Source organism: Typopeltis vanoorti, chromosome 6, assembly GCF_054136105.1.
Source record: "Typopeltis vanoorti isolate ZY-2024b chromosome 6, IOZ_Tvanoo_1.0, whole genome shotgun sequence".
In the NCBI taxonomy this organism is placed as follows: Eukaryota; Metazoa; Arthropoda; class Arachnida; order Uropygi; family Thelyphonidae; genus Typopeltis; species Typopeltis vanoorti.
This window is the reverse complement of record NC_143554.1, coordinates 146,850,034-146,865,977: the sequence shown is the minus strand read 5'-3', so window position 1 is coordinate 146,865,977 and position 15,944 is coordinate 146,850,034. Positions and strand designations below refer to the sequence as shown.

General features: G+C 35.8%; 1 protein-coding gene across 1 annotated transcript in view; it reads left to right on the top strand.

The window, feature by feature from the left end:
• Positions 1–5,345, top strand: part of LOC150106049 (BTB/POZ domain-containing protein 6-like) — a 35,289-nt gene extending 29,944 nt beyond the window's left edge. The window contains exon 3 of the mRNA XM_090393792.1: positions 3,819–5,345. Coding sequence (XP_090249918.1) covers positions 3,819–4,881 — 1,063 coding nt within the window. The 3' untranslated portion in view covers positions 4,882–5,345. The remainder of the gene's footprint in view (positions 1–3,818) is intronic.
• Positions 5,346–15,944: the final 10,599 nt, after the last annotated feature.

Below are 15,944 nucleotides of genomic sequence, written 5' to 3'. Positions count from 1 at the left end.
TCGAAATAGCCCAGTTGCTATACAGTGATGTACCCTTCTGTTTTAAAATCAACAATAGGTTCACATGCACTTTCTCATAATCTCGAGGCGATCAAGCAAGAATGTTCTTTCTCTGAACAGCTATACATACTGGCCATAGAACCCTTCTTAAAAAGAGTACACGATCTCCATACGAAACACCCTAACAGAACCACATCTATAAATAAGTTTATCAGCATAAGCCAATTACGTCACAGTAATAATCCTTAATGATGAAGAAATCGCAGTAACCAACGAAGCACACAGACTATATGCACAATCCTCAGGGGCCAAATTAAAATCTGTAAAATCCACATCTGTCTGACCATTTAGCTTGTGGTCAGACAGATGGAAGGCCAGAACTGATTCTCCGATTGAAAGTACCTGGTCAAATGAAGGGCAAACATAATTAGTTGTACACCTTGGCAACACCAAAATATATAATGCACTGAACTGGACACAGCTGCACAATCGACTTAAACAGGTGCTAAGAAAACGGAAAATCATTCGTTTAACATCTTCACTTAAAGGAAGAGTCTTAATAATCCACCAGATCGCTGCAAATGTGATATGGCATACACTCAAAGTACTGACGCCACATGAAGACTTTATCCATCACGTTCAAAAGGCAATCACACTTTTCCTCTGGATAACATACTCTGAACCCTGAAAGCCATGCAGTAAAGAAAGTAAAGGCCTGATTTCCCTAAAAAAAAAAAAAAAAAAAAAAAAAAAAAAAAAAAAATTACATCCTTCAGGTTATTCTTTCTCCTAAAGACACTTCAGTCCAATGGTACGTATGTAACCACCTTCGATTACATCATGAAATAATCGACTAGGTCTCATACTTTCCACAATCCTCCGAATGGTCAGTTCTTAGCCACCAGCTCTTAAACTACTTCATTTTTACAAAGATGCTCTACAAACATAACTTCATCACACACAGACATGATAACCAGAGAGTCAGCTGTACTAACAGAACCATTGTTTTCGGACAAAAACATAACAAGTCTCACAACTGGCCAGCCCTTTCTTTTCCCTACATGAAACTGGGCAGGAATAGGATCACTGGAGACCTCCTGACCCAAACCCTAAATTGGAAAACACTCACATGCCTACCATTGAAAAACCCAAAAATTGAAAAGCATTATCAACAGATGCAAGCCGCTATCATAAAAGCCTATCCAGATATCGCTACACTTCAGGGAATCCGTATTCCTTCTAGAAATTGTCGGGAGCCCACCATTCATCTTGCATGATCTGAAGTCTCACTTCCAATTCTTCCCTCCAGCTACAAGAAAATTTACCACTTTCTGATGTCAGTGCCTCCAACATATATTCATAGATGTTGGAGGCACTGTCTGCCCCTTCATATATTCATCCTTAACCATATTATCTACAAAGCTGCACATGCCTCCCACTTTTCAGCTGGATCTTCTATATAAATCGAAGTATGCTAAACAAGATTCTGACATAGAGTAGAGACTGTTTCATAATATCTTGCTAACTTCTTCTGAGCTCTACAAATTTCAAATTAGAGAATTGGATCTGTGTCTATTTTGCGAAGTTTCGGGTACCTTGAAACATACATATCTAACCTGTCCCACAACAAAGTGATGATCACCTATCCCCTGAATACTGTCTTCAGCACCTGTTAAATGGGCTGTTTCTATGCACACAGCCCAGAAGACTACTGAAATTTAGTATATGCAGAAGAGAACAATCACAGAATATGCAATTTCCTCTTCATCTGTGCCAAGGCCGCCATTTACTGTTTCTACTTAAACACGCAAGAAATATCCTGCACTCGTCCATCACTGAATCGGAACAAATCCTCATTTGTAGCCTACGTCGGAAACCACAAAGCAGGCTTTCACTGGAATTTGATTATTACAGAGAAACAAGAACTGTCGCAATATTCACAGAGGAGTCGAATATAACTCGTACCATGTTGTGGATTGACATCGACGATACGCTTCATCTGAAATATAACTAAAAGTGAGACTGAGGTGTAATATTGATGCTTACTAAAAAGACAAATCCTGTCTGCCACTGATGTATCTTTTACATCCTTTCCATTTTGTTGCCTATCTTCCTATGTATATTTTATCAAGTTGAAATATTGAAATATTTTTTCGCCCATGATTGGATTCGTACCAATCTTTTAAATTGATTTGAGTTGTCAATATTAACTACACAAGGGATATTTTCTAAATGTGTACACATTTTTAGATATCATATGGAAATACGAAAACTGATTCTGATAAACAACTGTACCTTTTGGTATTTAGAGTAATAAATTGTAAATTCATTAAAACTGAATTTTTTTGAGGTATTTTAGATGGCATCTGCACACAATACCAAGAAAATGAATAGGGCACAACGATAAAAGTATGTTACGTGGCAGAAAACTTCAAATCGCTTACAAAGTAGTTTATAATCATGCATTGTTTTCATAAGCTTTAGTCTTTCAACTTACTGTCTGTCTAGGAAACAACTCTGTATCAGTTCGATGGAATTTTCCGATTATTTTTTAATTCTTTGTATTTTAACTTTCGTGCTAAACTTTGTTTCTACACTTCATGACTACACAGCAGTGATGTTAATTTCATAGTCACCATCCCTACAATTATATTAATATTAATAATTAAATAATTTTTTAATTCAACTCTAAGATACAAAATCTTTTGTGATCCAAAAGAAGCTTAGTACATCACATTGGTGATATTCTCGAATTGGCATACAGTGCGTGAGACATTTTTACTGAAAAATAAAATGAAAGATTTCCAGAATTTAGAGATATTAACGTACACACGATTTTATCCAACAACTTTACAACCTTGGATGCAGTTCACACAAGAAAAAGTATGATTCTGCGTTCTGCCTTCGTTATTGTGCTCCTTGATGAGAGTAACATTCCCAGTAAAGTGGTTGTGCATCAAGTACTGCTTCAAACTAGGGAAAAGTTGCTTACAGAAGAATAACATCAGTTGAATCTTGTTTTTTTGGAAATGCGAAAGTAAATAGAATTCAAGCATTTAATTTTTTTACAAGTTCAATGGTACAGTTTAGTGTGTTAATGATTAATATTGAGAACACTTCTACAAACATTGGTTAAAATTTACCAATATACAAAATTCATTATTTAGGAGATGTGTAGAGTAAACCTGTCCAGAAGAGGTGCACTTGTAATAAATTTCCAGCAAAGAGAGACTTATTTGCTTTTTCTTTCTAAAAAGTCATTAGCACTAAAGATAAGAAAGGAATGATGTTACTATCACTTAAAAAATGGTAGATTGTGCTTCGATAGAGAATTCAGCCATTCTCACTAAATAGAAACCAATTACTACTCCAACCATTATGTGAGTACTTCACGGTATTAACAATTATTCTAGCTATCACACATTTCTTGCTGGTAAGGAATCTTAGATGTTAGAGAGTGAGAGAAAAGAGGATAAGACAGAGAGCGATTTCTGCAAGAGGGAAAACAAATTGTATTTTGTGGATACTACCCAACTCTGTACAGGGCCATCGAACTTGCCTTCGCTCAAAAGGAGAGCTCTTTTAAATTAGCCTCGCTTACATGATAGGATTCGAACCCACATCTTTCTAAATCAACGGCATCATCGGTACTATCAATGATGATGGATATCCTCAAAGCAACTGATACAGCACGATATTTGTACACCTTTTCAGACACCCTGTAGAAAGAATCAAACTATTTCGTCTATGTAACTGTACTTTTGACTTTTGTTTTCAGATATTTAAATTGTAAGTTCATCAAAATTAATTCTTTTCAGGTACCTTTACACAGATGAAATTTCCATACCATCAGTTGATACAACAATTGAAATGATTTACTTGGCAGAAAAATACCAATTAGCATTTCTTAGGAAGAAAAGTGAAGAATTTCTTATAAAACACGTGACATCCGAGTCAGAATGCGTATGCAAAATTTATGAATATGCTAAAAGTATGAATCTCTTTCAAACCATGTGTAAGTGTCTCGACATCATAGACAGACATACGGAAACCATTCTTAAGTCAAACGATTTCTTGAAATGTCAGAAAGACACAATGGAGGACATAGTGCGCAGACAAACATTGACGCTTGAATCAGAATATTTTCTATTTGATTCTATTAAAAAATGGGGGACACATTATCTCTCGAGAACCAAACAGGAACAAACTAAACCAAGTTTGAGAAGCGTGCTCTTGCCTATTTTCCGATGCCAAAGGTTTTATCGTATGTCTTCAGAAGATCTCGATAATCTGATCAAAACAGAATTGTTCACATTTGACGAAATTGGACCGTTCTTATGCAGAAATGAAAAAACTGACAAAACATTCGAATTTAATCCGCTCATTGGAAATTCAATTAAAGATCAGAGAATTTATTCATCGCATTCAATGCTGGCTGTTGGAGAAACCTGCTTAAACTGGATCTGGACTTCAGACATATTCGAAGGTGCACCTTCTCAAGATAATAAGATTTCTTTCATGGTTAAAATTCTAGAGAAATCAATGCTGCTTGTGGAACCATTTATAAATGTTCAGGTTAAAATTAAATATAATTCGAAAATCTATCACAGTGAAGCATTCTGTGTAAAATCACTCACTTCTTCTGTGTCCAAAGAAATTTTTGGTAGGTCAGAATTGAATAAAACATGTCCTGGTCTACTGTATGTTAAAGAAGGAGAAAAACTGCAAATGGCTGCAATGTTTAGCCAGCGGTTTTTGAAATGTGTAAGTAGAGTCAACCCTGAAGAGGTATATTGTAAAGAGCCTTATTTTAAGTTTAGTGTACAACCAGAAAATAAGTGGGCTGTGAAGTCAATTACATTTATGTTGGTTATAAAATGAAGACACGATTGATTAACTTTAACTTGAATGATGTTACTAAATTGTCATTTGCATACTTGTAAAATATATTTACGATTATATTATAATTTTGGGAGCCTTTTTTTCTGTCTATGAGAATATAATTTCCTAATTGCTCTTTTAGATCTCCTGAATCAGCAGAGCAAAACGTTAAAAATGTTAAATTCACCTGTTCAATTATAAGCTGAATATCACATTCAACTGAAAATTGCACTATCTTGAATGATTAAATACTTTTGTAAAGTATTTCAGCTTCAAAATTTATTTGTAATCAAAAATCGTACTAGATGTGACTAAATACAGAAAGTTGTAAGATTCTGCAATGATTGCCATAGTTTTTTTTAAGTTCTTGCTGGGTTATATGTGCGAATTGTATTGAAGTAAATTTTAAAAAATTCCATGTCTTTTAGGAAAAAAAAAATATATATATATATTTTCTAGAAATAGTCTTTCTTCATAATCTTTGTGAACGTGATACGATACTGTTATTTTTATTTGTAGTTTATCCTTTGTTTCAGTGTATTGATTTTCAGTTGCGAATGACAATAAAATAAATTAATAAATAAATGTTTTCATTTTCAATATTTAAACCTTACGTGAAATGCATTAACAGAAACAATAAAAATTCATTCGTTGAGTAATTTTCCACTCTTATGAAGATTTAAATGTAGTGATCGTACTTAATAAATGAATGTGTAGAAAGAAAACATCATCTTACATTACATATTTAGATTTGTTGTATAAACATTCTTATTGTCAAATCATTCCAGTTTCAATAGAATGATGTTTCGACTTCCCCATGTCAGAGTTCTTGTGTAGGAGAATTTTTATAAACGAGGATCACATTTGTACTTCCCGTAATATCGCTGAAGGTTTTTTGAATATCCTAACAAAACTGGTGTAATCAATATCTCCCGTTCGTATTAATTGTCAAAGACTGGATATTACCGGCATTGGTCTAAAGAAGCATTGTATATATTTAGCTTTCGTTTTCTTTTCAATATCTTTAATATTAGATGTATTTTGACATGTGGACCTCTAGAGAATGGGCAGTTTTTGCAACCTCGCAAATGTTTGAAGTTCACTGATTTTGTAGGCGCAAATATTTTCAGCTCATGAAGTTTTTCCATAGCTCACATAAGACGCTAAACAATCAAGTCATATATTATAGGTGTGGATATGTGTAATGGAGTGAACAGGTTTATTAACTAAGAAATATATGTTTACACATGATATGCACATCCAAACCTCGGTGCAATCTTCGTTGAATAAAGCACTAGCGATTGTAGATTACGAGCTGCGGATGGGCCTTTTTGTTTTTCAAAAAAGGTGTCGTAGCATATGAAAACGTTCTGTCATCTTGGGGTACAAGAGTTGGGACTTCTTCTGGACAAGTCGTGTAATTTTATCCCTTAGTTCATCTATGTTTGCAGGCGGGGCATGGTTCATGGTATCAATTCCTTCAACATACCCCAATGAAGGCATCAAGTGATGTGAGATCAGTAGAACGTGAAGGGTAATTCTCTTCTAATTGCTTCTCTTTCCTTCAAAATGAAGGGAGAAATAGGAATCAGGGAGCGGCACAATTAAGCTTGGTAACTTTCTTCAGATGATGTTACACTTCATTTTTTCAAATTCGACAATGCTATAAACTTTAAACGCCATATTATTTCAGTTTCGGAAAGCATTTGCATAAATAAGTGCATTGCTTATGATAGGCAGCTTATGGGATATACACATGGGGTTCTAATTATTCAAGACTGCTTTTTATTAGTAACAGCTTCGCTAGAGTAAGCTGTATCGATGCTAGCCTTCGAGTGTAAAGATACAGAATTGAATTTTGTGAAGGACGTGAAGAGTCTTTATACGGTATATTCAACTGAAGATAAGTTCAAGCCTCATGCTGAAACAGATGGTTTTCTTTTTCGAAATCGCCACAAGAAGGCAATCCATCATCAAAGATATATCGGCCGTTTATCCATTGGATTATGTTAATTCATGTTCCAAGGTAGTGTCATCTTTAGTTGTATGGTAGGCACTAGTGACCAAATCAAGATAAGGAATCGTGACGTCATTGGTTGATGGGTTTCATGGGATTGGAATGTTAGGAATTTCCCTGTGGGCATATGTGTCAATGGCTTCAGTTCTTGTATTTTGGTTCAGGTATGGCATTATGGTTGATGTTAGAGATAAGGATTCGTGTCAATGGCTTCAGTTCTTGTGTTTTGTTTGCGTATGTTATTATGGGTGATGGTAGAGATAAAGATTCGTGTTGTGATTGGTGGGACACTAGTGACCAGGTCAAGATAAGGAATCGTGACGTGTTTGTTGTTATCAAATCAAGATAAGTGACGTCATTTGTTAGTTGTAAATAAGTGACGTTGTTTTGAATGGAAAAGGGAGATATATTAGAGATAAGGAATCGTGTCGCGATTGGTGGACTCTTCTGACCAAATCAAGATAAGATAAGGAATCGGGACGTGAATGTTTGTTGTTATGAGATGTAGATAAGTGACATCATTTGTTAACTGTAAATAAATGACGTTATTGTTTTGAATGGAAGAGGGAGATATATTGGTGTATAAGGAATCGTGTCATGTTCAGTGGGACACTTTTGACCAGATCAAGATAAGATAAGGAATCGTGATGTGAATGTTTGTTATTATAGAATTTGGAATGTTTGGAATTTCGCTGGGGCCCTCGTCTGTCGGGGACATTACGTGGTGTGTTTGGTGATATTTAGAGATAAGAATCGTGACGTTATGTGTTTTTGAGATTTCTGGGGAACATATGTCTCTCTGTGATATCACATGGTATTTTAGTTTGGCTATGGAAATGTGGGCGATGTTTTTGAGATAAGATATCTTGGAATTTTCCCAGGGTGACACACATCCGTCATTGTCGTCATGTTTTGTTTGGTTGTCTATAGATGGGTGTACTAATTTCCAATACATTATGGAGTATTTCTTTCTCTCCTGTTAAAGGTGGGAATTCTTAGAGTAGAGTTGTGATGGCGTCCGTGTTTAGGTTTTCTGAATAATTTAATTATATATACTAATGACACTCAAACATAGTTTTTTTTTCTTCTATAGATGACTGCACTATATTCCAATACATTTTTGGGGGGTATTTCTTTCCTGTTTAAAGGGTGGGAATTCTTAGAGAAAGTCATGATGGCGGCAGTGTTTCGAGCTTTTCTGAATAATTAATTATATACTGGTGTCACTCAAACACACACACACTTTTTTTTTCATACCTCATCTGTATTTTCTTCTATATTCATATTCTAATCAAGTTCATATTTTATTCATAATTCATCCGAATATTTTGATTTGTCTAAATTAAGATCTTAAAATTCAATAAATAAATATATAAATAAATCGTGTGTGTATTCACGGTGATTTCAAAAGTGTTCTTACTTAAACATACAACACATCAAAGACACTGTTCTTTTAAGTTTACATATTTATTTCACAGATATTATTTACAATGCAATATGCAGAAATAGGAATTTAGAGATATCACCAATGCAAATGTGTTTTTCTTGGTGTAACATTTCTTTGATGAGACAAGTTTGATTGCCTGATTTTGATACTACTTCCCAAATGATTATGGTAATTTCAGCGGTCACTAATATTACCAGTACTGCTATAAAAGCAAGTATCTGGCACTTTTGCGATGGTTCTTGATTTTCACCTGCAAAGAAAAAAAATCATTGATAGTAGTGGAAAAGTAAGCAGATTACTATAATCCTAATACATTAGTTAGTTTTGGAAGTATCAAAGCTTTACAAAAACATACAAATTTGTCACATGAAACCGTGAAAAGTTGGTTAGCAACACAACCTACTTATGTGAGACATAAACCCATTAGAAGAAAGTTTAAACGCAATCAAATCAAAGTCCCGACATTTTTACACACTTTTCAATGTGATATGGCAGATATGTCATCCCTTGCAAAAGAGAATGTGTGTGTTTCCTTCTTGTATGCACTGATTGTTTTTCCCGATTTGCGTGGGTTCAAACACTGAAGAAGAAATCAGCAGACGATGTTGTTAATTCTTTCGAGTGTATTTTTAAAGAGGAAGTGCCACGTTACATAAACACTGATCAAGGAAAAGAGTTTTGCACAAGAAAGTTCGTACAATGTTTAAAAACCATATTCTTTTCTACACTACCAGGAGTGAAATGAAAGCACCCATTGCAGAAAGATTTATCAGAACATTGAAAACAAAGATCTACAAATGGATGACGTATACTAAAAGTAAAAGTTATAGCAAAGTTTTGCCGACCCTTGTACATAGTTATAACCTCACACCACACCGCACTATTGGTATGGCTCCTTCGCAAGTTAACCTTCACAACGAGGATCGTGTTTGGAAATATTTGTACGAAACCCAAGAGGAGACTGCCAAACCAAAATTTCAAGTAGGTGATAGTGTGGTTTTAAGTGATGATACCCACAAATTTAGAAAAGGGTACTGGGATAACTGGACACGAGAATTGTTCACTATTGCTCAGGTTATTAATAGAAACCCTGTAGTATATAGAGTTCGCAGTTGGGACGGAGAGATAGTGGAGAGAACTTTCTATGAACCTCAACTGCAAATGGCTAATATACCCAATGAACTTCCGGAACACGTGTATCTAATCGAACAAGTACTTAAACAGCGCAAACAGAAAGGAACGCTTCAGTATTTTGTTAAATGGCTCGGTTATCCCTCATCGTATAATTCTTGGGTTCGTAGCGAAGATGTTTTATGTTTTACTTAACCCTTCCCAGTAACGCCAGTATGAAAATGTTTCCTACAAATATGCAAACGAAATTTTAAGTGGAATTACCACACGAGATCAGGTAAATGGGAAGTTGCTCTTGCCGAAATTCATCTTCCGTGAGAATTTAATATCGATTCTGGTTACGATGAGTTTCATATGATACGTGCAATTGGGGGAGGTGTCAACAATATCGAGAACAACAACATCGCAGGAAATAAAGTTTTCGAAAAGTCTAAAGAAGGATTTTACAAAGTGTACAAGATTCCGCATGGCAGTTACAATTCACCCTCTGAACTTCTTCAAGCAGTGTTTGATGTGAGTTCTGTGATTACTGGAAAAAAAAAACCAAACAACACTATTTCTCTGACAGTCCCAAAAGATTACAACCTGTTGTTTCCCAAGGAGGTCACAGGTTTGGGTCTTCTACTGGGTTTTAATCAGATTGGTGTTAAACTGAAAGGTACAATCACTGGGAAAAATCCAATTGATATAAAGAGCGGTGTAGCCGCATATTTTGTTTATTCTGATTTAATCCAAGAACAGATAGTTGATGATACATGTGCACCATTGTTACGAGTTGTTCAGTGCAGCACTAAGTGTTCCTTCGTTTTTGCTCAACCAGATTATTATCCGTTACGAAAACAAACATTTCAGTCAATTAGCATTGAAATTCATTGTGACAGCGGCGAGTTGTTCCACTTTCGTGGCGGCAAGACAATAGTTAAATTACAGTTCCGACAAGTGAAGGATGACTGATTATCTCAGATATTACACATTGCAGGCAGGTGGGGCTCAAATGTTTACGGCCCCCCAAATACAGAGTGGGTACGGATTAGGTAGCATTTTCAGAAGTGCCTTCTTTCTAAGTCCACTTTTAAAACCTGCAGCTCAATTTGTCGGTCGTCAAGCCTTAAAAGCCAGTCAGCGTATGATAGGAGATGTATTGGAAGGGGTACCTGTACGTCGAGCCTTTATAATAAGAGCATCAGAAGCTGGGAAATCCATTGCTGAAAAGGCTCAGAGTCGATTACTTCAGAGAGGTCAAGGAAGCAAGAACAAAAAAGCGAATACTAAAAAGCGCAAGCGAGATGACATCTTTTGCTGAGGATATGATGTCAGAGTTGGATATTTTTTCCCACCCTCGTGTCAACGTGTGTGGAAAGAAGTTCTTATGTCACTTACCAACCAATATCCAGTACTGACAGTGGAGGTCCTGTGGAGTTTTGCATACCAGGTACATCTGAAGAATACTTGGATTTGGGAAAATCATACCTACGCGTTCGTGTGCGCATCACTGACAATGATAATAAACCTCTCAAAGATTCTTCAGTTGGTGTTGTGAATACATTTTCCATTCCCTATTCAGTCAAATTGACTTTTTTCTCCAAAATAAACTAGTGAATATGGCATCAGACACATATCCTTATAGGGCTTATATTGAAAACCTACTAAATTATGACAGAGATGCTAAAAACAGTCAACTGATAAATGAACTATTTGTTAAAGATGATGTGGCTAATTTTTAGTGATATGTTTACCAAAAGTGAATGTGGGATGCGTAGAGGACAATATCGAATTAACCAATCGAAAAGTGTCGAGATGCTTGGGCGAATACACGCTGATATCATGCATCAAGACCGGTACTTGATCAACAACGTTACTCTTCGTGTTCGTATGGTTCGCAGTTCTCCCGAATTTTTACCATTTTTTCTCATAAGTTTCTTATTCCCACGCAATTTTAGGGAAGATAGATGAATTTGGTACTCCTTTTTCGAGCTCTCTTGTGGGGAGGGATTGGAGTGGAAGAATTTTCTTCACTGGGACTGGCTGACGTTGATGGTTGATGGGAATTGTTCTGGGTATTTGGTTTGTTCAGTAAAGTTTCTGGACGTGGTAGTCTATGTTCCTGTTGTTCTCCTTCTGTGTGAGCCAATTGGTTTTTCAACCCTAAATACTTTTGCAGAACACTTAAATATGCTTTTACTTTTTCATCTGCATGTTTATTTCTTATTTTTAAAATGGCACTCATTTCATCATCGAGTGTGTACAGTTCACGCTCCTCTGGTGATTGGAGAAGGGTAAATTTTTTAAACTTATTCATTTTATAATAAGTGAACTCAATAAAGGAACAATGTACTGCCTAATAATGGGAACGGTGCTCCCCCGTGCTGTAAAACCAGTTTTCTTCTGGTAATGAAGGGAAGGGATTTGTTACTTAGTTCTCTTATTTTTTTTTTCCTTCGTAGGCGTGACATCTGATAATGTTTTAGTGGAATATTTCCACATAAGACATTTTTGCAGATTTCGCAGAGTGTGGTGATTTGGCTGGAGGTGCAATGTTTTAAAGCATCATTTGCTTGTTTTGGAGCGGAATGAGATAAGTACTTGATGGGATATTCATAGCGTTTGAGTCTATCAGCCATTCAGGGATAAATACTGTATTGGGTTCTTCTCCTGGCAAAATCCGTGACCTTAAGCGTAAAATATCAGGTGTTTCCTGTCTAAAGTCTAAAACTAAATATGAGTGGGATTCGCGTGTTGCATCTTTATAAATCTGAACTAACACGTTCGTTTGTCCTGGAAATACTTGGGAAGCTAAATGAGAACTGCAAAGAGTCTCGGGGATTTTTAAAAGCAATGACATAATGTCTATTGAGAGAAATTGTACGAAAATGTGTACCTTTACAGAATAAATTTTGTGTCAGTAGAATGACACTAAGGTTACGGTGATGTGAACCTTTTATGAATACATCAGCTATTTCTGTGCTGTCCTTAGCCTGGTGAACCAAATCATCGATTATGAATAAATTTCTCACATTAGAATCAAATTCAGGTAACTTCAAATCATTCACGAATTCTATATTGGTAAATTTATTAAATTTATCTTGATTTTCACTGTAACAGTAAACGATTCCTTCCGGTGGTGGTTTGATTAGTTGATTACAATGTTCTATGAAAGACAACATGAATGTTGTTTTTCCTGACTGAGTAGCTCCCGAAATTATGCATGTAAAGGGGTGTATGAACATATCGAAAATGATAACATAATAAGACTGTGATTATTTGAATATAATCAGAGATCATGTAAAAACAAATAGTTGTTTTAATATCAAAAAAATCTCCTTGTCAACATTTTATTTTTTTTTTTATCACAGTCACCATGTAATCATGCCAAGACAATTTTTTTTTTAATTCTAAGAAAAAAAAAAGCTATTGTGGAATAATAGTAACAGTAACATTGATGTGAAAATTGTACAAGAGAAGGGCGATACTGCAAATTATCGTGTTGGGAAACAACCATGGATTTTTACCTACCAGGTAGAATGTTGTTTAGTTTTCTGTCCCATAGATGGCATCTTTTACTTATGAGATATGTGAGTATAAGGAATTATCCTTTAAAATACCCATAGGTAAAAGTGCATGTGTCTGTTGACACTATGCGCTTCGCAAAAGTGTATCCAAATCTTTTTGTTACGGAGGTCGTTTTGAGTTGACAACTCCATTTGTCTCTGTGGACAGAAAATTTTACAGGAATTTGGATGTTTTGTGGCTCGCCCCTTACTGCTGCTATCATAGATTCCAGATTAATCTCTGTGGCCGCGCGAAAATTTAAAGTAATGCCTTTGCATTTGGTCACAATCTTACCCCCCCCCGCATTCTGTAGGAATAAGATTTTGGGCCTGTGGTAACAAACTCAACAGAGATAGTCACCGTCGAGTTCATCACCTAGCTCCCCAAGGTAGTGACCAATGGACGGTGAGGAATCGCCCAGTTTTTCAATGAAAATGACAGAATCAGTATCTGTGTATAAAAGCCGCCTTTGCAAAGGTTCCATGACCTCATATAACTTTATTCTACTGTAGGCAGCTACAAAGGAGGAGATGACAGCATTCCCTTTCCTATTTTCAGGCTCAGTGCCTTCAATAGGAGAGTATGCAACCATCATCTGCTCTTCTGAAACTAACCTGGCATCTTGGATAACTATACTATTATCTAAAAAAAGCTCTACGAGGTCTTCATAAGAGGAAATCACCTGGGTCTGAGTTCTTAACCTTCTCATACCAAGCCTTCCCCATAGAGAATTCGAACAAAGCTTAGCAAGTGAACGTTTACCAGGGTTTTTACTAATGTGCTCACTATTTAACATAACACCTTCCCTTAGCCAAAACTCGTCCAGATAAGCCTGTCGGTTTTGACCTTCAGGCCATCCAGATGCTTCCTGTTTCAGCTTCAGAAAGGTATCAATATAATGAGCAAAGAAGTTTTCTTCCCCTTCAAATTTTTGAGAAAAATGCCAAACCTCGTAAAATTCAATAACTTTATAACCGCGAGAACGTGCTAAATCTAATTTGGACTGCACCAATAACCTGTAAATGATTGGTCCGTATGAGAGCATAATGGGGCCATTTCGGAAGCACACTTTCCACACAGGGGGAAGATTAAATTTTCGTCAAACTGTGATGGGCAAAACCGGTAAAAAGAGATCAGTAGGTGCTTCCACTTTTGCATGGCAAATACCAAAGTATATCCCAGGAGAATAGTCGAAATTATCGATAATAACTTCGGGATGCCCCATAGGAAATACCTGGTATTTCGTTACCCATGGATAAAGGCTATTGAAGTCCAAATAGCGAATTACTTCCCCTTCTGACTGAATTTTGTGATACATTTTGTAGCAGTCGGTTCTGCCACCATGCAGAGCACTACGAGGTAATATGGGATCTGGAATATTAAGAGCAGCAATAAAGGTTTTCAAGGCTGCGTTTTCAGAAATTTCTGCATTAAACTGACATTCCCAAATTGAGATTACATCGAATCCTTGGCTACGAAAATAGTTTTCGCGATCCTTTGTTTGCTCGAAAGAATTATCATGTTTGTATTTCTGTATGGTTGGTAAGTATTTGCTCTATAGCAAAATTGACAACCATGGAAGAAGCAACGGTAATGTTCAAAAATTAAGCTTCCACATTTCCCATCAACAAAATAAGGTCCGATGCAGGCTTCTCTCCCCGCACAAAACGTGCATGTTGTATCGTTATGTTGTTCTTGCCATTTGAGCCAAACCAAAGCCTTTCGACTTTGCATATTTGCCCCTATGTAATCCCGAGCAGGAAGTATGGCCAATGTATTAGGTTTCAAAAAGTTTTGGAGAAATACTCTCAAACATACTCCTGCAATTGTAATGTCATGGAGAAAGGGATCAATCTGGGTGAGCTGTATGAAGAGAGTGCAAAAAGTGTTGCAACTGTCACGCAAAACACGCACGTCATCTTTCATATAAGCTAAAAGTTCCGCTTATATGACATCAATATACTCCAAACTTATACTCTTATACTTATACTCCAAAAGACATAACTGGAGATTATCTGTATCGCAGATGTTACGCTCTTTAATTAGAAGGACTTAATTCGAATTCCATCCAAGACTAAGGATCCCAGATACATTGAAAAAAAAAAAAAATACGGGACACTGACTGAGGGTGAAAGTTTAGTATGCGCATCCATCACATATGCCAGTCTTACAAAATGATTCTAACTTTCCAAGTGTGTGCGTGGTAACGTTTATTATGCACATACTTTACTAAGTATAAATAAACAAATAGTAAATCCAATTGTTAGGCTGCATATTTTCATTAAGCCACCTTCAAGTGGTTTTTTGCTTACTATTATAGATACAAAATAGATTGTGAATACAGTAATGCTCTTCTCATCTGACAGAGAGCGATGTTTGTAATAGCATAGAAATTGTAACTCATCGATTTTGTTATTGTCTTGAACTCTAAAATACAGGACAAAAAGCTGTCCCAAAGAGTTTTCTCGGGACAACGGGATGCATTAGCCAAAAACGAGAAAACATCTATATAAGGTGTGCCTACGCCCTCATTATATAGATGTTTTTATTTTCTATGAGCTTTATATATATATATACATTTTATATTTTAGAAAGAAAGAGATTATTATAATTAAACAAAAATCTGCTTCGATCACATGACAGTTGAAACGATTCAATCTTGACAATAAAAGCATCTAGGCATTAGATGCCATAATAACTGATTATAAATACATAACATTAGAAGCCTTTTTTTTTTTTTTTTTTTTTTTTTTTTTTTATAATTCAAAACGAAAACAACTAAGATTCGAGAGATTTTTATTTTATATGGTAGCATGTGTTCTTCAGTTCGGTTTCCAGACATAGAATCGTTCCACCAGCGAATCAGAATTTTTAACTTTCCTTCTTCAGGAATTCTTCATAACCTCTTAGAGATCTATA